General features: G+C 36.7%; 1 protein-coding gene and 1 long non-coding RNA gene across 10 annotated transcripts in view; both read left to right on the top strand.

Annotated features, from left to right (window-relative positions):
• LOC129742447 (uncharacterized) overlaps nt 1–22,185 on the top strand; it is a 584,572-nt gene extending 562,387 nt beyond the window's left edge. For 7 of the 9 annotated variants that reach the window (XM_055734387.1, XM_055734355.1, XM_055734361.1 and 4 more), the window contains 10 exons: nt 1,232–1,287; nt 3,202–3,386; nt 3,463–3,848; nt 3,916–4,058; nt 4,117–4,507; nt 4,571–4,635; nt 4,709–4,943; nt 5,042–5,169; nt 5,246–5,356; nt 12,143–22,185. In XM_055734387.1, coding sequence (XP_055590362.1) covers nt 1,232–1,287; nt 3,202–3,386; nt 3,463–3,848; nt 3,916–4,058; nt 4,117–4,507; nt 4,571–4,635; nt 4,709–4,943; nt 5,042–5,169; nt 5,246–5,356; nt 12,143–12,388 — 1,946 coding nt within the window. In that variant the 3' untranslated portion in view covers nt 12,389–22,185. The remainder of the gene's footprint in view (nt 1–1,231; nt 1,288–3,201; nt 3,387–3,462; nt 3,849–3,915; nt 4,059–4,116; nt 4,508–4,570; nt 4,636–4,708; nt 4,944–5,041; nt 5,170–5,245; nt 5,357–12,142) is intronic. The other 2 variants (XM_055734382.1, XM_055734368.1) reach the window with 1 other exon arrangement.
• Nucleotides 22,186–26,166: 3,981 nt separating this feature from the next.
• LOC129749373 (uncharacterized) lies at nt 26,167–26,624 on the top strand. The gene is made up of 2 exons (XR_008738038.1): nt 26,167–26,214; nt 26,305–26,624. It is a non-coding gene; the product is annotated as an uncharacterized LOC129749373 (long non-coding RNA).
• The last annotated feature ends 1,036 nt before the right edge of the window (nt 26,625–27,660 follow it).

Here is a 27,660-nt window from a genome sequence, read left to right as displayed (position 1 = left end):
GAAATTGGTATGGATTGTAAGATTAACATGTTATAAAATATTCTGAAAACCGTAATTTATGAAAATGATTGACATTGGTTGGTTTATTTGGTGTTTTGATAAAGTTTGACTTTTCTTACATTTTCACACATCTTTGTAGAAGGAAAATGGATGAGAAAAAATCATTTTGCTCTCAAGCCATAAAGATCCTTTACAACAAACAGAGGTATACGAACATATTTCGTTTGACGCTTGCTTTCTCCAGCATTTTGGCTTCGAGAGTCACCCTCAGCTTTTCCGAGCTGGTCCCAGAAAATTGGTTACCCCTATAATTGTAAGGTGCTGATGGGTAAAGGTGAAACATAAAAGAGAAGAAAAAAAAACATTGAAAACGCGAGGTATTAGCGTTAAATCACCACACGAGCACAAACAAGCCACCAAGAAATGGTTGAAATCCTGAACCACTTTTTCTACCATTTTTTTTCGTTTCTCTGGAGCCACCATTTCAGTAGGACTTTATTAGGGACAAACAAGGGCGACAAGAAAAAAAAACAGTAAACTTGACTCCACCCATAAAGCAATCCTCAAAAGAATGCTCAAATTTTGGGTGGAAAACACGAAAGGATTTTCGGTGCTTAATTTCATCCTCTCACGGGGAATGATTTTCTTTTTATTTTCTGTTTTCTGTTCCCTCAAGAAGGCAACATTTCTTCGTTAAACTTTTCTTAAAAAAGGTCTCGCAAGGTGTAAGATAAATTACTTGCACTTGGATTGCTCCTCGCTTGGCGGTGCTGAGCTTGGCTAAGAAATGTCCCAAGAATTCCATTAAGCTCTCGTATTTCAACGAAAAAAGGAGGATTTGGAGCAGGGTGGGAAAAAAATCCGAAACCTGGTGCACACAAAATCATTCCAAGAACACATGAGCGAGCGCAGTGATACAATAAACTCATTCCGTTGTTTTTCTTTATTTCTGTCTCTTCTAACATCATCTATCTGTCTCACATGAACCTTTGGCTCAATTCTGACAAAAGCTACAAACAGAAATATAGTCCAATCCTCATTGGAAAACATTTGCTTCTAATACTAACCGGATTTCTGTTACGTGTTTTCTGTTTCTGCTCTTTTTTTTTCTCTCTCTCTATTTCGCTGAACCGCGCCGACCGGATGTGGAACTTCAATCAACCGAAAATTGCGGACCGAACCCTTCTGTCTTCAAACGCGTGACTGACCACCGAACTTTTCGATCGCCCAGTTGGGTCCGATGATATCGAGGAAAAGGAAGCCGAAATGAGCTTTATACATTTTCAGGTGAGTTAAATCTTTTTGTTTTTTAATGAAAATTTACGAAAAAAGTGAAGAAAAAACAAATTACCATCCTGATAGAATCAAAATTGTCAAAATGGTCAAGATTGTCTAAATTGTCAAAATTGTCAAAATTGTCAAAATTGTCAAAATTGTCAAAATGGTCAAAATTGTCAAAATTGTCAAAATTGTCAAAATTTTCAAAATTTTCAAAATTTTTAAAGTTGTCAAAATTGTCAAAATTGTCAGAATTTTCAAAATTGTCAAAATTGTCAAAATTGTCAAAATTGTCAAAATTGTCAAAATTGTCAAAATTGTCAAAATTGTCAAAATTGTCAAAATTGTCAAAATTGTCAAAATTGTCAAAATTGTCAAAATTGTCAAAATTGTCAAAATTGTCAAAATTGTCAAAATTGTCAAAATTGTCAAAATTGTCAAAATTGAAAAAATTGTCAAAATTGTCAAAATTGTCAAAATTGTCAAAATTGTCAAAATTGTCAAAATTGTCAAAATTGTCAAAATTGTCAAAATTGTCAAAATTGTCAAAATTGTCAAAATTGTCAAAATTGTCAAAATTGTCAAAATTGTCAAAGTTGTCAAAATTGTCAAAATTGTCAAAATTGTCAAAATTGTCAAAATTGTCAAAATTGTCAAAATTGTCAAAATTGTCAAAATTGTCAAAATTGTCAAAATTGTCAAAATTGTCAAAATTGTCAAAATTGTCAAAATTGTCAAAATTGTCAAAATTGTCAAAATTGTCAAAATTGTCAAAATTGTCAAAATTGTCAAAATTGTCAAAATTGTCAAAATTGTCAAAATTGTCAAAATTGTCAAAATTGTCAAAATTGTCAAAATTGTCAAAATTGTCAAAATTGTCAAAATTGTCAAAATTGTCAAAATTGTCAAAATTGTCAAAATTGTCAAAATTGTCAAAATTGTCAAAACTGTCAAAATTGTCAAAATTGTCAAAATTGTCAAAATTGTCAAAATTGTCAAAATTGTCAAAATTGTCAAAATTGTCAAAATTGTCAAAATTTTCAAAATTGTCAAAATTGTCAAAATTGTCAAAATTGTCAAAATTGTCAAAATTGTCAAAATTGTCAAAATTGTCAAAATTGTCAAAATTGTCAAAATTGTCAAAATTGTCAAAATTGTCAAAATTGTCAAAATTGTCAAAATTGTCAAAATTGTCAAAATTGTCAAAATTGTCAAAATTGTCAAAATTGTCAAAATTGTCAAAATTGTCAAAATTGTCAAAATTGTCAAAATTGTCAAAATTGTCAAAATTGTCAAAATTGTCAAAATTGTCAAAATTGTCAAAATTGTCAAAATTGTCAAAATTGTCAAAATTGTCAAAATTGTCAAAATTGTCAAAATTGTCAAAATTGTCAAAATTGTCAAAATTGTCAAAATTGTCAAAATTGTCAAAATTGTCAAAATTGTCAAAATTGTCAAAATTGTCAAAATTGTCAAAATTGTCAAAATTGTCAAAATTGTCAAAATTGTCAAAATTGTCAAAATTGTCAAAATTGTCAAAATTGTCAAAATTGTCAAAATTGTCAAAATTGTCAAAATTGTCAAAATTGTCAAAATTGTCAAAATTGTCAAAATTGTCAAAATTGTCAAAATTGTCAAAATTGTCAAAATTGTCAAAATTGTCAAAATTGTCAAAATTGTCAAAATTGTCAATATTGTCAAAATTGTCAAAATTTTCAAAATTGTCAAAATTGTCAAAATTGTCAAAATTGTCAAAATTGTCAAAATTGTCAAAATTGTCAAAATTGTCAAAATTGTCAACCACAAAACCCTATAAAGTTCGTTGAAAATATTCAAAACATTATACAAATTAGGCAAATTTGAAATGTTTTTCTGTGTGACGGCATTTGAAAACTTCCGTTTTTTTTTTTTTTTGGTAAACAGAGTACTTGTCACCTGGCGCTGGACGCCTGCCGTGACGATCACGTCTGCTCGTCGGCCCTCAAAACGGTGCTGATGCACTGCGAGGTGCATCGGTGCAACCGAAACGCATGTATGGATTCGCTGCAGAGCTTCTACAAAGGCATTCACGACGATCTTAGCCTGGACATCGCTTTCTGCCTGTGCAGGTTTGTCTTGAGTTTTTTTTAGGGGTATGGGAATTTTTGGAAAATTTGTGTTCTTTCTTTTTTTTGTGTAAAATAGGAAAACTCCCAACAGACATGACAGCTGTATGATAGCGCAGGAGAAGCTTCATCCGGCTTGTGCGCAGCGACCTCCGGAGAGTTTGATACCGCAGAATTCGAACGGAGCCGTTTCGACGTACAATCCACCTCCGTCGTGTCACGCGGTCGCTGAGATGTGCCGCGAGGACGTAGATTGCCGGGCCAGGTTGGAAGTATTCGAGCAGTCCTGTGCCGTGGATAGTGTCACGAAGAAGTGTGCCGGAAAGACCAGCGGCTGTCGACAGGCCATGTTGGGTATTCTGGGAACTCCGCTACGTACCAATTGCGCCTGTCAGGGAGCGGATATGCAGGGTCTGTACGATTGTCTCGGGTGGCAGCGACTTCTGTGGTTGAACCCTTGTGTCGGTAAGGAGTTGACTACATTTTTGTTTTAGAGTTCTTGTTCATGGTTTTTATTTTCGTATTTGTTTAGTTGAATCACAGAAAGACTTCCACTTGAAACGATTGGCCGAGCTGGGATTGCTCACTACGACAACTACGCCTACAACGACAACTATGCGAACAACGCGACCCACGCCACCTCCAACTCCACCACCTACAAAACCGAAGCCTATCGTAAGTCCTTTTTTGAGTAACTCAAACGTTTGGATTAACATTTTGCTTCAAACCTTAGTACCGTCCAAAACCAACCGAAATGCAACCGATCGAGACCAACTACATAGAGACGCCAGACACTCGTCCGGAAACGCTCGTCCACAAGGGCAATGAACTGATCATAAGGCACGATCTAGATCCACCTGCTCCACCTCCACCGCCGGAAGTGTACGAACCAAGCGGGAAACATCGCCACGGACGACCACTTCCGACGCACGAAGACAGCGAAGATCGGGACGATGAAGACGATATACCGGCTCCTTCAAAATCCAATGGCAGCAACAAGATCCATCAGCGACCCGACGAGCAGGTCCTGCACATGTACACTACTTCGACAGAGGTTGAAACCCTACCGCCAACAACGACTACTACGACAACGCCGGAGCCAACTACGACACCGGTCCCGATACGTAAGTCCCTAAAGGTCAAAGTTCACTGAACAAACTCTTGAACATAGTCTATTTCTTCCCCAGGGTACTGCGTAGTTCAGAGATCCCATCAATCCGATCAGCTGATAGCCGAAGGCAAAAGTCGACGGGTAAGTTAACTTCAGACCCATCAATACCCAACACTACCTTAAAACTCTAACCTCCAAACTTTAAACCCAACAGTTGTACATGCTGGACGACGCCGAGTGCAGTGAGCTGTGCACCTGCGGAGGTGGTGACTCCCTAGCGCTCACCTGTCACGCACTGTGCGTTCCACTGGCACCCTGCCGGACATCGCTAGCGTACTACAGCCACGCGGCACCGGCCTATCAGGCTTTCCGGGGTCGGTGCCTGTGCTACTCCGGTCGATTCATCTGCATGCGACCGCCTCCCGGAGAGTATTCCTTGCCGGGTACGAGTGATTATCTCCATTTTTACGTCTCCCGAAACCAGTTGAACGGCACCTCTAATTTTGAATTTCTTTTCTTTCAATGTTCATCAATGGACCCCCTGCAGCGGGCATCTTTCTGTTACTAGGTTATAGTTCTACCGACGAAGCACTGTTAAGACCGCACACTAATTTAGGAGTTCAGGACGCTGTCCGAGCATTGCAGCAGTACGTGCTGCAGCACATCAATAATGAGGTAACAGCTAGAAAGGAGGTGTATCCCCATACAAATTGTACTGATTGTTTATTTTTCTCTTATTACAATCCCAAAGACCTCTTGTACATTAACGTTGTTCAACATCACCGAGGAAAACATCATCCTATCGATAAGGTTACCCCACGATTCCAAACTCACCAGCATGGAGCTGCTGAAGATGGAAAAGGTAAGTGCTTTCGAAAGATTTTTTAATTCAATTTTACTCCGAAGGACCAACTGTTGAGTTAAGTGATATTAGTGACTCGCCTACCGTTTGGTTTTAAAATTGCGCCTGACGTTTTTCAAGTTAGGAACAAAATTCTACCTCTTCAGGACTAGGGAAACCACCATATTCCAAAATTACCTATTACATTTTTCACATTGATGAAATTCTTCTTACATCTCGGGTCATTGTACCATGCACCATGCCTTCCGCTTATTGATTTCTAGCTGATGAATCTTCAATCAAGCATTTACCCACAACACTCAATTTTATCTTCAGCCCTATATCTGGGGTCTTCAAGATACATTTTTTACGGCACTTTACCACTGGTTGTCAATCCTCGTTAATAGAAATATATCAATACTTGGCCCCGAGTTATGGAACATCACGTACGACGAGCTCCTACGAATGAGCCTTCCATCGGGATCTAAACTCGTAGGTTTTGCAGATGATGTAATCCTCTTGGCGAGAGGCTCATTGACAGCGAAGATACAGCTTCTTGCTGCAGTAGCTATCCAAGCAGTGGAAAGCTGGATGCAATCAAAATGCCTGCGTCTAGCCCACCACAAAACCGAGATAGTGCTGATCATCAACCTGATCTCACCCCAAACAGGTACCAGCTTCACGAGTCATGTCGACTACGTGTGTAAGAGTGCGGCAATAGCTACGGTCGCTCTCACACGAATGATGTCGAACTCCTCGGCAATCCGAGGAAGTTACCATCAAGCGTGACCACGTCTATCTTGCGGTACGGAGTGGCGGTCTGGAGGCAGGCCCTGAGAAGACAGTGTAACCTGCAGAGACTAAGCAGCGTCATGGCCATCTCGATTTTGTTAGAGGAGGATTTCTATTGTTACGACAATAAAGACATGCCCAACGTACGAGATCTCGCCGATGAGGACTGGATCGGGAGATTGATCGGAAGAAGACACGGTAGAGTGGACTTCCATATGACGCAATTCCTGATTGGTCATCGATGCTTCATGAAGTACCACTACTGGTTTGGACATGTGACTTCTCCAGATTGCTCAGATTGTGGTAAAAAGGGGAGACATCCAAATACGTGGTGTTCGCCTGATCGAGGTTTGCGAGCGGTACGGACCAACGTACTTGCCGTCTGTGGGCCCGGCAGTAGACAACGTGATGCCCCATCGCAAGGGAACATCCGAGTAGTGTGCGTCCGGTCCCTTGATCAAAGCTACAAAAATATCATTTTCTGCGTATTGGAGGTCATGGGTGCGTCGCGAACGGATGTAGAATACCCCACCGCCCCAGGGAGATTCCGAGTATAGCCGCTTCCTTCGGGGGAAACTGCCAGGATAAAATAATACCTTCCTAGTTGCGGACCTCGTAGGAAGAGGGTAAACCATTGCCGAGCGAGCCTCTCGAATCGGTGTAGGATGTCGTCACTGTCGGGAAACATCAAGTCCCAAATGGGTGCCGTGACAAGCGTGAGTCCAGTACAAACTGCTCTCGATCTGGCACACGATGGGCAGAAAATGCCACGGGCCAAAATTCCTAGGGTTGTCCGCCAAAGAGATACAAGAAACCCTGTTTATGGTCGGAGTAGACTGACTCATTGGCGGAGGCTGTCGAGTAGAGTGTGTCCGACCTCACGGTTTGGTGGGCACGCCACGTTCGTGCGTAGGATGCTCCACCTTCGGAGAATATATGAGAAGTGCGGTTCCCAACGCCCGAAGCTGCGGTGATAAGACTTGACCTTCTTCGCAGTGGAATTCGTTGGAAAAAGGTTATTTCATGATCGGGGAATACCCACGGGTAGAATGGCTCTCGACGTCGGGTGAGCCAATCGAGTCGAAGTACGAATACGTCTTCGTTGGTAATCATCCGAGTAGTTGCCAGGTAATTCCCACACGTGTGCTGTGACAGACGCAAGCCTAGGATAAGCTGCTCTCGATCGGCACGCGACGGGCATAAAGGTGGTAAACATCGAATCCTGGAGATAAGAAGTCGGGCTTTGAGTCGTTAGAGGAGAGGTCAGACCTCGAGTCTACAGAAGGAGAGGTAGTCATCGCAAGAGGAGAGATCATGCCTCGAGTCGATGCGAGGAGTGCGGGTGGTCGGATCTCGTGTCGTTAGAGTAGAGTTCAGACTTTGAGTCGTACGGATGAGAGGTTTTGCTGAAAGTGCTCGCGTCTATGAGAAATGCCTTGGAGACCGAATATGCCTGCCACTATTGAAGCATAGTGTGTTAAACAGTTCGATGTGGGAACTAGGTCTGCGGCCTCAAGTGGAGATTTGGGAGTAGAAGGTTATACACGGAGTCATGAGTCTTCCCATTGTACCCATGTACTCGAGTAGCAAACTGGGGGACGCGGTAGCTCGCCGTGCCTTGATTGGTACGTTCTACTTCGAATCTTGGACTATTGAATACCAGGTGCTTGGATCTGACACCGCAGTACACCATAACAATGGCATTTGCTGGCATCCTATTTGTGCCTCTGACCAGGGCCGTAGGAAGAACTGCCTCATGAGAGAGGGAGAGGGGGGGGGGATTTGGTGACAAAATTCTTCCTATAACCTGTCCACTTGAAAAATGCATACATAAAGAATTAATTGTTTTAAAAAAAAAGTTATACTAAGAGTATCTCATTATTCGGGTTCAAGTTCTTTTAGTTAAAAGCTATTCATTTTAAATCATAACTTTCGAAAATAAGTTCTGAAAATGTTCAGTTTTTTTAAGCTTTAAAAAAATTAGAGATCTTGAAGGCTTCATTTGAAAGAAAAACTTATCAAGGGTTCAAATTAGATTTATTTTCAACTTTTGTAAACTCGATATATTCAGCTTTAAGATTCAACCTTTGTTTCAATTTAGAACAGTGGTTTTCAAATTTTTTTTCAATTGAAGCCAAATTAAACTCATAATTCATTCAACATTAAATAGCTTCAAATCTCAAGAAAAAATGTAAATTTTTCAGGACAAATACTTAAACTTGAACACAAAAAAAAATCTAATAACAAACCGCCTGTCCAAATTTTCATAATCAGAATTCTTTACTAATTAGATGTGCCTCTTATTATTCACAAATTTGCTTACTTAGGTTTTTACAACTTGCTTCCGACAACTTAGTGAAAATCGAATAACTTTTGATGTTTAATTATGAAAAATTGCGAGTTTCATTTGAATTAAAGATCAACAAATAAATATGAACTTAAAATAAAAGTTCCTTTGGCTTGTTAGCATCCTTTTTTTTTTCTTTTTATGAACAAATCTGAGTAGCTTTCTAACAAAGATTCTATTCGAAAGATTATTTGTAAGCTTTGTTTAGGACAATACAACTTCAGTCATTGCCATCCACAGCTTTTCTTTTTTAGTACAATCCAAAAAAAAACCCTACAAAACCAGATCAATATAGGGGAAAACTGTACAAGACGCACCAGTTAAGCATAATCGCTGTTTATAGCGATACCAATCATCTAAGAACCCAATTGAAAGTTTACGACGATTCAAGGATCAGATTTAGGTCTTAACAAAAAGAGATAATATGATAAAAACACGATTTTTATTATATTTTTGTAAATAATAAAAACAGCCAGAGTACAAACCGCGGGGTAGAACGCCAACACTAGTGGACAGAACGCACCATACCGAAAGGGTGGTAAAAAATGAAACAATGATTATAAGAAATGTAATGATTGAAACATAATTTTTAATTACATGTTCATCGTATTTTTGTAAACTAACCATATATTGACAAAAAATCATTTACCATTGCTAAACTTATCAAAAATTTCTGTTTTAAAAATACACTTTTTAATAGCCTTATTGGTAAAACGCCTTCAGGTAGGCAACGAAATTCAATTTCTTGACTGATATCGCGGAAAACATGGCGGCAGATAATTTTTTCGTGTCGAATATTGGTGCACCTTTTTAACTCGAAAAAGGACGAAATTTGTTATAATTAGGCATTGTTATCGTAATTTGGGAGTCAGCAAATAAGAAGAATGGTATTTTGTTTTGATATTTGGGTTTTCTCGAAAGTTAACAGAATTTAAAAATACGTGGTCTTGTGTGCATTCTGCCCCAAATTTGATTTGATTGATTTTAGTTGAAATTTGTTTTAAGTTAGTGAAAAACAACAAAATATTTATAGTCTTCCGAAAGTGCATGCGAGTGGAAAAACGATAAGCTGTAAATTCATCAAATTGTCCAGGAAGTTAACCATAAAACTTTAAATGTTAACCATGAAAAATAACAGGTTTTACGCTGGTTCCATTAAGCCTTCTATTTCTTAGAACTAAAATCGTTTTTGTGAACTTTTCATCTAATAAATTATAAAAAAAAAGAAGAAAAACATCATTCGAAGCCATAGGTTTGTGTATTTTTGAGAAATACGCTGACGAAAGACGCTGGTGCGCCTTGTACAGTTTCCCCTACATAAAGCGTACGAAATCTTTCACAATTTGAAAAATCTGTCTTTGATTGTAACTTACAGAGACAAAAACTTGCTGAACATCTCTATGAGTTAACAGATATTTCTCCTTAACCTTGCAATAATTTGGTTGTCAGAGTTCTGCATAATGGATAACAATGAACAGCAAACCAATAAAATATATTTCCAGATGAATTTTCCGGAATCTGAAGATTACGTACAACGTTTTTTCAATAAAATTAAGGTTTTTCAAAGAACGCAATTTCGAATTCAGATCTTATTTTATAAAAGTAGTTTTCACCTGTTTTGTGTTTTGTTTAAAAAAAACAAAAATAAGTGGTATTTTTTTGCATTTTTGAATTTTAATTCCGAATCTGAATTCTGCATTTTGAACCTGAATGAAAATTTTGAATTCCGAATCGATTTCTGAATCTAAATTCCAAACAAAAATGCAACTAATTATGAACAGAACTGACCGAATCCTTTATCAGAAATCTCTTATTTGAATTTTGAATCTTTGATTTTCGATATTGTTTTTTTCTTCTATTATTTATACGTAAATCGGAATGAAAATTCCGAATGATGAAACTCTCATATTATGATAGATTTTTATAAAAAAAATTGGAACCAGAACATCAGAAATGATTCAAATCTAAGCTCACCAGATATTTTTTCGCACTTAAACGGGCAGGGCAAATTTGTATTGTTTTATCTAAAAACCTTGCAAAATCCAGTCATTTGATTTCAAAATTTAATACCCGAAATCAGGGCAATATCCAGGCAAATTTATAAATTTTTGAAACACTTGGATATACTTTGTTTATAAAAATTGTTTTTGAACGCAAAATACAGATTTGTTTTCACGCAATTTAAATTTTTCTTTGAGTTTGCAAATAAAACCAAAACATTCGGGCAAAATCCAAACAATCAGGCAACCTTAGTTAGTCTAATCTTATTGAAAACTCGAAATTCGGGACTAAGGACTGTACCCAAAATTCATGCACGCACTTCTTGTTGCGAATAACTTTTGATAGCGTTTTTCGAGTACAGTCTTTAAATATCTATCAACTAATGAGAAATGTTTTAAACATCTATAGTAGAATTGTGGACCTGAGATAAGATTTTGAGGTTTTAGCCTAAGTTCTGGGTCGAGATTGCTACTTTTGATTCACTCTAGTTGTCACTGAACGGGCCTAACGTGCCGACAGCATTGAACGCACTCGTATAGATGACAGTTCTCAAATTGGGTCGATGAGAGAGTGAGAAAAGAAAGCAAAAATTAAGTGGGAAGGCTAGAAGCAAAACGTAGATTAAAAGTAAACAAACAAGAATCTTTCTTGAAAGTTGAATTCTAGTGGTGTTTGAAAAATAGCCTAATTCTACGTTAAGACTCTATAAGTAAAAAAGACCTACTTAAAATTTAAGTGCTTAGGTGAGGTTTCGAGTGTAAGAAGTAATTTAATTTTGAAATTTAACTTAAAGTTACTTAATCTAGGCAAATAACTTAACCGAATAAGTACGCATGTGCCGGTGGGGTTGCTTTTGCAAGCTAAGGCCTAAGTTATCCGGAAGTGCGAAACTGTACAATTTGGAGTAGGCATCATCGAGCAGTTGAGAAAGTAGTTGAGAACCTATAGACTTGATTGTGAAATTGTACCAATTAATTAAAGGTGAAGCGTCATAGCGAGTCATAGCGAGTGCAAATGCTGGAATCTAGGCAGGAGGAAAGAAACGTTAGCTGAAAATGTTTTCCTAATATGTTCACATTACTATTATTAGAATTGTTATCGTAGGATTTTTAAAACGTCCCACTTCCATACTTCGAACGAATCAAAGGAGCGTTTACGAATCGAATCGTTCATCACAGTTTGGTTAGGAATTTAAAATTTTGAGCTTAGAGTAAAACGATTTGTTTGACATTTTTTGAACCCTCATAGGAGGGGGGGGGGGGGGTTAACCCCTTAAACCCTTCCAGCCCCTGTTTAAAGGGCCATGCATTTGACTATTACTGCCATTAAATAGTCTAAGAGGATAAGTTCTAAACATCAAATACGATAGCAATCGCTTTTGAGGAAATTCCAAATTTTGCCATGCTTTTTTCGTTTTCTGGTATCCCGGTTTGCCAATGAAGACATCAGGAAAGTGTGCTATTTCTAGCGTATTAGATTTCACATGCGGGTGCAAGTAGGCTGAAAAATAAGACTGCAGAGTTCCTTTGAATGCAGTTTGTTTTTCGAAAAATAAAAACCTCAACAGTTCTTCATAGCGTTTTTTTTTTTCTAACCTAAACTCTGAATAACCTTTCATTTTTCATATTCAGTGAACTAACATTGTGCAACTTTTTTCTCCAACCCAGGATCATTGCACAAAAATCCTCGAAACCATCTCGCACCAGATCAACACCCAGCACGTCGAAATGTCCGCCCACCGTTTGCTGAGCATCTTTAAGATGGCCGAGGTGCAGGTCGTCTTGCCGGAAGTGAGTAGCGGCTTCCGGTGGAGCAGCTCCCGAAGTTGGCAGCTGCTCGTAAGTCTGGCTCTGGCTTTCACACCCGTTGTCCGGTGGAATCTGCAGCATTTGCTCGGGCTTCTAAGCACGTGACATTGAATCGATCCCACGGAACTACATCGTCACCATTTGTTAGAATAATCGTCATTCTAAAACAACTATCTTCATCGGAAGAAAACCGAGGAAACCGAAGAATATCGTCCAATCTCGAAAGAAAGAAAGAATAAGAGAGAGAAAAACAACACGCGCTCCAAATCGTTGATCGCATCCTGAATACGCTTCGTTCTACGGCTTCATTATCGGGTGGAACTCACCTGCCTCATCTAGGGAGAAGAAAGAAATTGAAATCCAAAGCATTATCAAACTTACCCATAGGCAAACATACACAAACATTCCCAGGATCATCATCGTTGTAAATGAGGTTTGTAAAAATATCACACAGATAGCATATAAATTAAAGTAAGAAAAGAAAAAACAAACAAACATAAACAACTATTGACTATAATCGCTACAATTGCTACTTTACTCGACATGTTACGCCACTGTTACACTCTATAGCCATATTGATTTTTTTAAGGAGAATAATCGTACTGGAGAAAGAGGGAAAAAAAAGTTTAAAATAAGAAGATGATTTCAAAGAAATATAGGAAATTAATTACAGAAAAAAAGGGAAAAGGTTACGTTTTTTAATCTACGAAAAAGTATGTGCAAGTGTTGAAGAAATGTTCTGTAAAAAAATTTAAACGGATGAACTATAGATATTTAAACATTTCTATTGAAATTGATGATCGATTTTGGCAACTGTGGACTTTCCTTGAAACTGAAAGTGTACATCGAGGGAAAAAATGCGTGAATGGGTGTGGAAAGCTGATTTACTGTAGGGAAAACATTGACTGGTTTTTATTTACATTTTCGAAGTGGAAAAAATATCATTGTGCAGTAGGAGAAAAAAAACCCAAACTCAAGCCATAAATTTCCGAGCATCGCATCGGAAGGGAAGGAAACAGAATCGAAATATTGAACATAAAACTGTACATTGTAGCCCCGCATCGTGTAAGAGTAGAGCAAAAAGAAAAAAAAATCATGGGGAATGAATATTTAATTTGTGTTCGTCGTTAGTTGTGTGGACTAGTTAGTTAGTGAGTATCCCTTCACCTGATGTGACAGAAAAAAAATCCGAAATACTACTATTTTCCATTTTTCACCAACTACATATCTTGATAAAAAAAAGGGTAACGGATTAAATTGAAACTCAAAGATTAAAATTTTCTGTGTTTTTTATGTTCGAGTTAAAAAAGGCAAATTTAAAAAAAGTTGTAAACAAATTCAAACTAAATTTATATTAAAAACGAACCATATTCTTATATTCTTTGATTTTTTTTATATTTCCTTTCTCAAAAATTAGACTGACAAATTTATTTCGATCGAACGTCACAAAATATTTTACTATAGTTTGAAAATAGGAACAAAATTTATCACTTTTTGTCAGTTGATATATGTTGAAATTCGTTGGAAGGAAATGCGTACGAGAGTGAAAGTGCCGAAAACAGCTGGATGAGTAAATCGTTTGTATTCTAGTAAATTTATTCCTCTGGTGTGTGTGACTGTTACGTGAGATGGAAATGAGAAAAAAAACAAGCATTCGATAAGATCACAATCGTAAAAATATGTCTTCCTGAAAACAAAAAAATGTGTTTATTCTAGAAAATATGTAAAATCTAATATCCATCTAATGAAAACTTCGAAGCAAAGCATGGCGAATAAATAAAAAAAGAGCGAAGAGAAATCTAGTTTGTATGTAAAAAATAAAATAAAAGAAAACAAATTCATAAACAAAATATCAATATCCAAACCTAGCTATGGTAGGGTGGATGGTGAATAGGATAAACAATGAACTCACAAACACAGAAGGAAAAGAAAAACAAAAAATGACTCACACACTCTCACGAACACAAACGTACGTTTACGGCTAGCTAAAATTGTTGAATTTGTTGGATTGAGAAAGAATGTTTCTATTGAACCGTTTGTTTCCGATGCTTGTGAATAAAATCTATCAATACTTACAGCCACATTCTTACTTACAGAAATAGAACCAAAAAAATAACAACAAAACAACAGCAACATGGACACAAACACAAAATCACACATTCACAGACATTCAGATGTTTAGCAGATGGAGAAAAGAAATCAAATCACATCACATTTAATCAGTAACCCTAGTAGAAAGATACGCGAAGTCGTCTGTGTGAGCTGCAAATATGATTAGGAAAAGGAAAAAGTGCGATGTAAATAGTTATACACTAACACCCAGATAGATATACTTATTTGTTGAATCGAAATCGTCAAATCGATCGGAAACAGTTGGAACATTTAAAGAGTGATTTGCCCAATTTGGAATATCGGAACTTTAGCAAAGTGTGTTTTTGTTCTCGGCTCTCGTTGAAATATCAGAAAGATAGTTTAAAACACATATTTTATAGACGAATTTTGTTTAAATTTATATCAAACTAGAGGAAACCAAAGCCGTCAAATTAAATAAGCTGCTAAAGAAAGATATTTGTTTTCGCAGTCATATAGCGCTACAACCCGAAACCCGGAGAGAAATATTTTAAGCCAGTCGACTGTTAGGGAAAAAAGGAACACACTCGTATTCACACACTTCACATATACATATAACAGCAACACTGATACATATCAATATACAAAGAATAGTTCTAATAAAGGCGATTCGAACAGAAAACAGAAACATAAAACCATTAAATCACACAGATTTCATACAAATTGAATTATTTTTTGAAGAAGAAAAACAAAAATGACAAGTGATGATATAACACTCGTACACACACATTTAAACACATATAAATAATTATGTACTAAGTTTATTGCGTTTATCCTAACAACTAACGAAATAGTTTTCTTTATGACAAATTATTGCTTTTTCAACTATTATTCCTTTGATAACTTCATCCATTTTGTAAGAAACTGTCATGAAATGAACTGTAATAAAACAGGAACAAATCAGCATCGTTTTGTTTTTGGCTTTGTTTTTTTTTTTGGAAATTGTCTCGAACCTACCTACTGGTTTATCTAATTTTCCCCTTTTTCTCAAATTAGAAAGAAAGTTTTCTAACATGTTGTTGAAACTTACGGTTCGTTCGGATCCTCCAATCTAAAAATGGCTTCTTTCGGCAGAACCAAAACAATGTTTGTTTTGGTTTTCCACATGCATGTCCTTTCTCTTCTTTAGAAATAACCCGAAGGTTCTGTCCAAAATTAGGAGAAAATTTTGCTGCATCCCACTTGTACTAATGCAAAACCATCATCCGAATTCGGCAGTGCTTCCATCGCCTATTAGGATATATTGAAAGTTGTTTACAAACACTATCTTACCGAATGGCCTCAGCCCTACTTACTTACTTAACTTACTTAATGATCCCGCGCCGATCCTCCGGTGCATAGGGTAAAAGACCTCCACTGTTGACGATCCGGAGCCAGTGTCTTCACCTGGTCCCAGTCAAGATTCTCGTCGACAGTTCGGATTTCAGCGGATAGGCCTCGCCGCCACGAGTTTCTGGGTCTGCCTCTTCTTCGATGAACTTCTGGATTCCAATCTAGCGCCTCTCTGCAAATCTCGTTTTCATCTTTCCGCAGCGTGTGCCCAACCCATCTCCACTTACGTTAACGAATCTCGATTTCTAGCGCCCTTTGATGACATCGGCGATGTAGTTCCTCATTCGAGCAGCGGCAGCGGTTTACAAATACTTGCAGTTTTCGCGTCGTTACCGCATATGTGCACCAAGTTTCGCACCCGTACAGCTATACGGATTTGACGTTTGAGTTGAAGATTCGGATTTTCGTTCGTAGAGAGATCTGGCGTGACCGCCAGATGTTTCGGAGGCTCTCAAATGCAAATCGGGCCTTTCTGATCCGGGTTTCGATGTCTTTCCTGGTACCACCATCAGGCGTTATCTGGCTACCAAGATACTGGAAGCACTCCACTTTCTCAACTTGTTGCCCAGCTACCATGAAACTGGAGGGATTTCCTGTGTTGATCTCCATCGACTTGGTCTTTCCAACATTGACTTTGAGACCTGCTGCCTTGGAACTTTCGGTGAGGTCGTCGGTTGTTATGGAATCCGAAAGAAATGACCGGCCTCAGCCCTAACCAGCCATCAATATCATCGACCGTATATTCCCTTAGAACCATGGTAACTGCAGTTCACTCGTGTTGGAAGAAAGTGGTAGATATTTTGACTCTGGTAGCACATTTTGATTTTTTAACAATGCAAAACAGTTTTCAAGATCTGCTGCCGTCAAATTTCTTTACAACACTGTTTCTATTTCTGGCGTATCTGATATAAATCCAACTATACTTGCATCACAGCATGCGAAAATAGACATAGTGTTGTAAAGAAAATTGACGGCCGCAGATCTTGAAAATGTTTTTACATGGCAAAGTTTTCAAAACTTGGTACAAGTGTCAAAATTTCTACCACTTTTTCCCTACATCAGTGAACTTGCTCTTATAGGATGGTGATAATTATGACAGTACAAATGGCAACAGTGTTACCATAAGTTAAGTGGAAGTATCAGTGGAAGTATACGTAAAGAAATTATTGAACATTATTGAACACTTATGATACTTTCTGACAGTATGCGTTAAGTATCAGTTAGGGAAACTGAGCTCAAACTTGGAATGGCAAAATTTATTCACTGTTGAGAGTATTGTTTTCACTTAAACGGAAACAGATCAATCATGGTGGTTAATGTGAAAAAAGTGGTCCGAAAAGGTAAAAACACGCGATAAAAGATACACGTAAAAATAATTTTATTCAAACTTGTTTTAAAATCATAGGGATTACAAGTTACCCATTGTGAAACAAACTCAGTAGTATTAATACCGATTGTGTGAAAGCAGTTCTTCTTCAATTTGTTTGGTTTTTCCCCGGCTCGTTTTGAACTGGATTGGATTGGATTTGGATTTTGTTTATTTATAGAGGATTTTAACCATCTTGGTCCTTCTTCTTTTTTGAAAAAGAAGGTAACGTAGTTATTTTTAAATTTAAATCTTATTGAATATCTTATCCAGGTAATAATATCTTGGGCTGGTACTTCACTTGAGATTCTCGGACCACTTCCAAGGTTGCCGAAATAACAGAAAAATCTGTAATTTCACAGAATTTTGAGCAAATTTTCATCACAGAATCTGTGTCGCAGAACACAGAATTTTGAAAAATTCATTTCACAGGATTTTTGAATTTTGAATCGATTTCCAAAATTATGATTTTTTAGCCAATACAAAATTTTGATTTTTTACCTTAAATCAAAAATGTATGATGGGATATGTAATTTTAATTGATTTTGTCAAACTTAAATGAAAAAGAGACCCAATTTATCATGAATTTTCTATGAAAACAAAGGAAAAAGCATCACAGTAAACCATCACAGAATTTTTGGGTAAAATCACAGAAATTCAGAATTTTTTTTCTCAAAAACAAAGAATTTTTTTTGGCAACCTTGACCACTTCTTCCTCTTGCTGTAAGTTCATCAGCTTTTTGATTTCCTTAGATGCCAACATGATCACGGATCCAGCATAGTGTGGCTTTAAGATTTTTCAATCCTTCCTCTATTGCTTGAACCCATGGATGCGAAGACTTACCGGATTCCACAACAGCCAAAACACTGGCAGAGTCTGGAAAAATTACTGTACGATATCTCGATTTGTTTTGCTATATTTTTCAAAGAGAAATGAATCCAACTGTGTTAGTTGAAATATCAGGGACTAGATGAAATGAAAATTGAAGTTGAAAAATATGCGAAAAAAATTCTCCCGGTAGGACTTGAACCCGCATCTTGCGCCTCTCCAGAGGGGCCCATGTATTAACGTTCTACTACAGGAGACAACCTGGCGTATGAAAGTTCTACTGGTCGAGAGTCGAAGTCTATCGGAATGAAGGGAATTGTTCTCCCATGTGATCCACATCATTTTCGTGATCTATTTCTATTCCCATCATTTCATCTTACGGTGGTTGGACTTAATTTTGGACATTTTAAGCACGGCAAGATTTGCATTGCCTTCTCATATACTGCACGGGTTGTCAGTTATGATGAGAAATGATGCGTTTGCCGTATTTGGGTATCCAGCCAAGTTCGGTGTTTGACATCGCCTTAGTTCTATTTTTAAACTGCGACCCATTGATGGGTCTTGACTCAAACATTTAGTCAGCGAAACTTTTTTGAAGAGAAATGAAACCAACTGTGTTAGTTAAAATTGGGACTAGATAGGATGAAAATTGATGTGTAAAAACATGCAAAAAATGCGAATAAAAAACATCGATTTCAATCTCATCTAGTCCCTGAAATTTCAACTTCATTCATTTCTTTTAAAAAAAAGTTTCGCTGACTGAATATTTGAGTCAAGATCCATCTATGAGTCGCAGTTTAAAAATAGCTATATTTTTCAGGGTATGAGGGATCGCCATAGCTTCAGCAGAAAAGATCGTACATTTTTCGGACAGTTGATCACATAACTCTCGGTTTCCGCGTAAAATGCCAAATCCTGCCTTATTGAAAATTCGAATAACGTTTCTCAACATGATGTTTAAATAACTGGATTGCCTTTTGATAACTTTCTCCTACCTATAGCTTTTTAATCGACCAGAATTTTCCGTGTTCCATGCTCGACTGCTAACCATAGTAGAGCGAGCAAGGATAGGTACAGTTTTTCCAGTAAGTATTTCGAATTCCTCTTTCACGCTTAGAACTTCAATCTGATTATTTTAATGATGAATTACGCTCTCGAGGCCAAAAGCCATAACTTGATGTTGCGATTTTCTAGATTACTAAAATTGTTCATACTATCAAGTATTTTCCTTCAAACTCCGAGATGAGAAGTTTCGATTATGGAAAATGTAACTAGTTAAGTTTGAAAAGCAGACCAAGATTCGAAACATGATTTTGTGTCAATGATGAAAAACTTAAATTCAAGAACAATAAACTGGATACAGAATCCGAAATCTGATCAAAGACATCGAATTTTAATGTAAGTAAACAGCGCTAAAACCACAAAATCTGGAGTACTTCTTATCTAAGCTTTTCAGATATTTTTCGGCGAGTATCTGGGCTGTGCAAATTCTGACTCTTTTCCTAATTTTCCACCAATATCAAAATTGTTCAATCATAATTTTGTAAAAAAATAAATTGGAAGATTGTTTTGTATGTGACCCTAGTCTGGATTGGCCGATCAATATCTATAGCAAGCCTGCAAAAATTTCCGCTTTAGTTGGGAGCTATTAGCTGATTTTGTGGGTTTTGGATAACCTCTCCGGTTTATTCGGAAATCTATCCACCTAATAATCCTCTTGCTTCTGGAAGTGCTTTTGGATGTAAAATTGCTAGAGGTGTTGACGACTTGGTAGCGAGGCCTGTCAAGGTTGGCGAAACTACAGAGAAATCTATAGGTTAACAGAACTTGAGAATCTGTGTTACAGAACACAGAATATTGAAAACATTGTTCGTATTCCCAAATTTAAAATTTTATGTCTACAAAAATTTTGGATTTCTTATTATGGTCTGAATGAATGTGGTATGGTCTGAATGAATGTGGTAGGGATGGTAATGCCAATTTTTTTCAAGTAAAATGTAAAAAAGACTCAATTTTTTATCATTTTTTCACGAAATTTGTACTGTTTCACAGTATTTGGATAAAATTACAAAAAGTCAGAATTTTTTTTTCTCAAAAACACAGATTTTTTTCGGCAACCTTGTTTGGTAGAACGCTTTCGGTCAAAAACTTGTCGAAAATTTGCCATTGTGTATACTCCTAATGCTGACTAATTTGTGGCCCAACGTCTTGCGCACGTTTAGGCAGTCGTTCTGCTCGGAAAAGTCATTGATAGCGACCAATCAGTTGAGTGAACCTGCGTGTTTCTGCTTCCTGAGGACCAGAACTCCAAGCATTGTCGATACCATCCTTTAAAAAGTTAGCCCATTTTTGAAGCCTAATAACTTTTTTATCTTAACTCTAATCGATATGCAATCTTCAGATGAAATATTTTTCATAATTTAGGCTTCCGTTTTTGAAAGAAATCGGCCGACGGGAACCTAAGTTATTGATGAAAAACTGGTTTTTCATGTTTCTCCCGAACAAAATGTATCAAAATCCCATACAAACTTCAGGCTCGTTGAGCGACCCCTTCCCGTGATCCGATCTGGCCCAAATGTGGCATGAGATCTTGTACTAGGCCTAGGATCAATTTTAGCCTGCAGCGCATAACTTTTTCAAAAGTCGGGTGATTTGGGGCACTCTAATGGTCAATCAATGCTGCCAACCAGAAATGCCATGATTTTGCCTGATTTTTGCGTATGTGATGAAAAATGAGTAGTAAGGAACTGGATTTTTTTATCGTTGCTGAAGTGAAAAAGTGAAATTGTGGCTGAATCAAAGCAATCGAAAGATTCCATTTAATTCTTATTTAAAAAAGAAATTGCTTTGATTCAGTTGAATTATTCAACAAAGTAGCCTCACAACACATAGAGTGAAAATGTGAAGCAATGATAAAAAAAAGCACCACTTTGAGCGAAATTTTCGTGACTTTAACGTAGCCTGATTTTTTATTGCACCAGTTCTCTGATTTTTTTTAAATATGTTGGCAACCCTGCTGCCAACTTTTCACGCGTCTTCGTGTTATTTTCAACTGTCGGCTGTTTACAATCTGAGCGAAGCCCACTCCAAATGAATGCAGTTTTCTTCGTCGTATCTTGATTCAGTGTTTTGCTTTTCTAGGCCCTCGATTCTTTTTTTTTTTTGTAGGAATGCGTTGGATAAGCGAGATTCTCATCTTGATTGTGACAAATTTCCATAGATGTCTCATTTCTTTTTCTTAAAATCGTCCTAAAATGACATCGTTGATCTCAAGCATTTTGGAATAAAACGAATCACGTACACATCATTCACAGAAAATTCGGTAACAATTTCACATCACTTTATTTAACTTTCCGAAGCTGAAAAAATACCTTTTTCCTAGTGGTTCGAAACAAATTCCCAGATGAAAGTGCTTCATCTCAAGTGGCATCCTTCGAGACCGGAATTCCGAAACACAAACTACCCCGAGGAATTAGTGAAACCAGTAACAAGGTGCAGTCAAAAATTTCCGGTGAACTCAAACAACAAAAAAGCGATCTGGACTCATCCCCCAAAAACTATGCAACAAAACACACTCACAGACACCAAAAGAAAAAAAAAACGAAACAGAAACAGAAACAAAAACAAAACTTCACCTGTACACGCTCACACATACACACTCAGCCAAACACAATCTTCGATTTCAAAACAAAAGAGTTTGAAAGAGTAAAAAGAATGGGAAAAAATTGCTACAGAGACGGAAACTCCCGGTTTGAACATGTTACTAAAAAAAAAAAGTTGGGATGGGTAATGGAGGCAAGCAGAAAAAAGTTCGTCCGGCGAAAAAGGATTACCGGAAGTCGAGGGAAAAAAAGGAATGGAAACCAAAATATATATACAATAGATATACATACACCTACAATTACATGTACGAACTTAGGAAAACAAGAAAAACAAAAAAGTGAAGGAAAAAAAATTATGCGGAAGGAATACATAGAGTCAGTGTTGAGAGCGACGAGCAGCAGCGAGATGCAAGTTTGAGACTTTTTCCGGGAAATAGGGCGAAATTCGACTGTCTGTGAGCGAGTGAGTAGAATAAGTAAAATGGGCAAAACAACAACAAACTTCTAAAGGAATAAGTAAATTATAAGTAAAACGAATGCCGAGATTCGAAAATAAATGAGGAACGAGAAACGAAGAACGAGTGCAGCTGAGAGGAAAATAAAGATGAGAGAAAAAAAACCGTCTAAAACTAGCTGTGGCAAACTGTTTGAACTTTCGAATCGGTGGAACAGTGAAAAGAAAACTCCTTGTTTGTTTGACTTAGTATGGAATTATTTGAATCGGGTCGGAAAGTGGGGTTTGATCCTCAACAGTCTATTGCGAAATTATTTGATCAGATCGGAGTACTCAGTAAATGGTGTCACTGGACCTTTTTTTTTTTTTAAATTTAAAAAAAAAATCAATTATAATCAACAGCTTTTGCCTCAATTTGGATCTCAAATGCCAACCAGCTAAAACAATTTTCTTCCTCGTCAATTATCATCAATTTTCTTACATCCAATCATCAACGAAAATATCTAATTAATGCCTACTAAAGCTCATTTAAGCCTTTTCAAGCGGCAAAAGCTCGAACTGAGCAGGATACCAGAAATTGTTCAGGTAATTATAAATGAGTAATTTTACAACCTAACATTGTGTTTGCGGGCTCAAATTTACTGCGCTCGAAGCCCAACTGCAATCGCATTATCAGCTTATCGTGGAAAATTGAATTCGGAAAATATTCCAACTGGCAATAACCAAATGGGCCCAACCGGGAGAAGGAAAAGGGAAGAACGATGTACCTACTTAACGAAGCCAATCGAATGATGCCACATTGTTTTGGATTCGAGGATTCTCGGTTAACCTCATCAAAGGGAAATTCGATAGTTGAGGATTTTGGAATTGAATGTTGCAAAATCAACTGGTCAAAACGAGTGTGCCCCCGGAATTCATGGAAGGGTTCGGTCGAGGTTGATTTGATGCCCGATTTCAAAAAGCGTAATTTGATTAATGAACTTCCACAGGAGCTGGTATTTCATCAGGTTGCACAAATGCTTGAACCTCTCTTGAGTTGAAGCTTCCAAAGTAATACTGTGGTAAAATGAAGAAAAACAAGTCTTGAATTTAATCGAGGTCATTAAGGCATAAGTTTGAAACCCGATTTTGAATTCAATCACAAAACACAAACGGCTTATGTTGAAGTAGGAAGGGTGAAAATTTTCGGTACTTTTTGAGGGATTCCAATAGACCGTAATAATGCTAAGAAATTATTATCAATGATAAGTTTAATAGTCTATGAGCTGTTTACAATTAAGGGAATAAAATTTTTTACACCTTACACCTTGCTTATCCCTAACGTTCAACAAATCAAACATCCTCTTTGATGTTTATTTTTATCTAAATCGCGAAAGTGGGATAGTTATTAAAACTATGTGGTGAATGAATTTTTTTCCTCAAAATGTCCCGCTTTTTTTCTTGAAAAACTTTTATAAAGTTTACTGACTAACCCTGGAAAAAATCAAACTTTAGTCTCAATTTGAATTCGGTGATGAACAGAAAATCTTTCAAATACGCATTTTTCTCAAAATTAGCAGCATTTTTCATAGTTTCTATAAGACAATAGGAGACTATTGAAGGAGACTTGATCTTTTATTCAGGAAGCCCTAATCCTTGTATAAAAATCAAACAAAACCCCAAGATAATTGACTATTTTGGTCATGTTTGTTCTCATTTCACAATTTATAGCAGACATAAGAACAAAATTTTATAACTTTGTCTCAACGCTAATAACATTGCATACTTAAAGGCGCTATTTTTTATAATTTAGAGAAAATTAATTATTTTTGCTCTTTTCTTCAGACAATTATTTGATAAATATTAATTTTTGGCTAAATATTAGTAATTTCGTTATCAGCAATCATAACGATCAATTCAGAAGAAGAATATGCCGTGTGGAAGGGGGATCAATTGTACCCAACTCTAGGGGATCAATTTACCCATAATCAACATTTTAGAAAACTTTTTCTGAAAAAAGTTGATAGTTTTCCATTGCTTTAAAAATATGGCATTATGAATTTCATTTTACGCTCGAACGATTGATACATTGGAACAAATATTTTTTTCATAATTTTCCCATGTAAGGAACATTTTAAAGTGATGAAAAAAGATCTTCAAGTTACATTTTGTGAAATTTTTCAAACAAAGTTCAATTACTCAAACAATAATTTTGTTAACAATTTTTAAACTACAAGCATTGTTATTTTGCTCATTTTGGCAAATTTTTCTAGAACATTTGATCTTTGTAAGACATTCCAGTTTCGAGATATAGCTAAGGAATCAAGTATCCCCAGGGATCAAGTATCCTCATTCTCCCCTACTGAATTACTCTTATGCTCTTAAAATTACAGTAAGACTATGATTCAGTTAAATATTATTGGAGCACGTTCAACTAAAATATGAAGGAAAAATTGTAAGTTGCTTCCAAAAATTTATAGATTATATAATTTTAGAGATGAATTTATCCGCCCGAATCTAAGTTAAAGTGCCTTATATTATACATCACCCTTTTCGACTCAATTGTCCAAAGTATATAAATTAAGTTTTCTTGAGTTTTCAAATTTTCAAACAAATTGCCAAACAAACATTTTTTTATGAAAATTACACAAAGATTTTTAACGTGGTTTTAAATCCACTGTTTGCATGTACGACTTGAAATATTTTCTCCCAAATAACTTGGTAATTCACGAAAACCGTGGAAAATAACGGGACAAATGACAAAAAACCTGTGTTACTAGAAGTCATGTAAGGGAAACTTAGCGAAATCAGTCGGAGTAAGAAACAAAACTTAGTGTACTTTCTATAGCTGATGGTAAACGTATAAGTTTGGCTATACAATTAAACTTTTTTTAAAAATTTCTTTTTAACGTCCCGCTTTTTTTCGGGTGTGTCCCGCTTTTTTTTCGAGAAATGTCCCGCTTTTTCGGGCAAGTATTCGGCAAGCCTAGGTTAAGGGTCTTCAGGAAAATCAAGTCTCATACCAGAATTTTTAATTTTTAATATAATCGAAAAACTTTCTAATTGATTTGTAAAAAAAATTGATTTGTCAAGACTCTGCTCCTGTGGAAAATAACCATAATTTTCAAAACAAAAACTTTGGCATTCGCTGTTTCTAAAAGCCTTAAAAGAGAACCCTTGTATGGATACTTCGCACTCTACGAGCTTCACTAACCGATTACACTTTAAGTTCAATCTGGCATGATGGTTTTGCTACATTTTTCTCAGATTTTTTCAGAAGACATTCCAGTAAAAACATATTTTAGTGGCACAAAAATAATGAAGTTTTGTTAACTTTGAAACCGCTGAATCCACAATATTGTGCTCATTTTCTTTCAAAAGAGAAATATTGACTAAAAAAGTAGCGAAAACTGAAGGAGGAGGATGCAGCCACCCAAAATACAGATTCACCGAAGTATAAGTGGGAAAAACTGATCAATAAGAGCATCCGCAGCAATCGCGAGCAAAGTGAAAATGCTCACGAGTTTAATCACTTTTATACCGCACCGGGGGTTAGTATATGGGTGAGCAAAATAGGGCCGTTGCCGTCGGGACCGACAAAGTCACCAAATTTGCTCACAAGAAAGGGGCGAGAGCAAACATGCACTGAAAAATTATAGACTACTAAATGTTTATTGATGATATTCTTTATTTTACAAAATGTTGAATAAAATGCATGATAAATTCAATTTAAAATAACAAAATAGTAGGGTAACGGACTTATTTTGGACCAGTTGACCGATTTTGGACCACCTTGTCTAGCGCTCTTATAAAACAAATAATCATGAATTTTTTTAGCAAATATTGTTGAAGCCCGGGCACTTAGGGCATCCGCAGCAATCGCGAGCAAAGTGAAAATGCTCACGAGTTTATCCACTTCCATACCGCACCGGGGGTTAGTATGAAAGTGAGCAAAATAGGGCCGATGCCGTCGGGACCGACAAAATCACCAAATTTGCTCACTAGAAAGGGGCGAGAGCAAACATGCACTGAAAAAAATTCTACCGTTTTGACCAGAAATAAACAAACGATGTCGCAGCGTGTAGATGTTTGTTGATATTTATTTTAAGAAAAAAATTGAATCAGATTAAAATTGTGGATGGATTTTTTTGTAATAACCAGTTAAATTCGCAATTTCGTTACATTATTTCGGGGTTTTTCCAGGAATTGAACGAGAAAGTGTAAATGCTGGTGATGATGGTGAGTTATTTATTTTGATTTTATACTGTTTTTGACTTTTTTGTACCTATGAATTTTGATAACATTTTTTCCTTTCTCACTCAATTTCAGATAAACAAACTTGAAGCATCGTAATTTGTGACCAAAAATGGTCACTCGGAGTTTCTCGGAGTAATAATAATCGAGACCAGTGCGCTGTGCATGATTTTTGTATCCAACCGGCCAATATGGGTGGCATTCCAGTACTGTCCCTACCGATTCGGCTTTCGAAACGAGGTCTCTCAATAAGTTTGGAACTAATGGGACCCAGTTTTTCGGAGCAGCAATTATTTCAATCAGTACGTTGGATAGAAAAAGAAGTTGATGATTTTTTAGAAAAGTATGATTTTAATATAAATATAATAAACAAATAAAGTTGAATTTTAGTTGAATTGTTTGGTTTGTTGAATTTTGTTTTTCGGGTCCATGTGTTAGGAAATATAAGTGCCCGGCGTGTTGAAAGCAAAATCGAGCTTAATTCGAAAATATTTTCTTATCTGAACTTATTTTATTCAATCAAGTCGTCCTACAATTCAATAAGTTTTTAATCACAATCCAGCAAACGGGTGACACGGAATTGGAAACACCGTAAGGGAAACTCAACGCTTTACAACCACCACCGGTTGAAAGCGGTGTCCTATAGATATGATGACGAGGCCAAGCGAAGCAAACATCCTGCTCGGAAGTTCTTGCTGCATCCGTCATCGGACCCGATTGCTGGTGTTCGAAGCTGCTTGGCCTTGCTGCTGCTGTATGGCATGTTCAACCAGGATGTAGACTTTGACGTCACGATACGTATAGCAGCTATCCCGTCAAATAACTTCCAACACCCCCAGGCCCTTTTAAGACCAACATTCATCGAAATTTCAGCAAAAAACAGACGACTACGAAAATTTACTCGGTACGTATTAATTCAAGATTTAGATTTTCTTCAAAAATTTTCTCAGTGCAATGCTAAATTTGAAAATAATTATGCTACCGCCCGGTGCACGAAAGAGTGTGTATCCCAAAACCGGTCCGCTGAAATGAGCAAAACCGGGCCGCGTATACTCACTTATTGGTGCGTTTGCTCTTAATGTAATGCACTATTTTTTTTTTTCATTATTAGTTGTTTTATAAGAGAGCTAGACAAGGTGGTCGAAAATTGGTCCACTGGTCCAAAATAAGTCCGTTACCCTAATGATCCCATGGTAACTTAACTGGAAATGTGCTTTGGGATTTTTGATGACTGTCTGGGTGGCACCATATGCGAATTATTTTTTTAAAGATCTCTTAACAGTTTAGAACAGTTAAGATTTCCTAAACAGTTTATAAAATACTATAACCATTTGTGAACGTATATCGATATAAGGTTTTTTGGAACTTCTTTATTCATCACTTTTTTTAGAAGAGGAAAAGGTATATTTCGAAAATGGGGCCCAAGTCACG

Source organism: Uranotaenia lowii, chromosome 1, assembly GCF_029784155.1.
Source record: "Uranotaenia lowii strain MFRU-FL chromosome 1, ASM2978415v1, whole genome shotgun sequence".
NCBI classification, from domain to species: domain Eukaryota; kingdom Metazoa; phylum Arthropoda; class Insecta; order Diptera; family Culicidae; genus Uranotaenia; species Uranotaenia lowii.
Note: the sequence above shows the minus strand (reverse complement) of the source record. Positions and strands in the feature narration are given on the sequence as shown.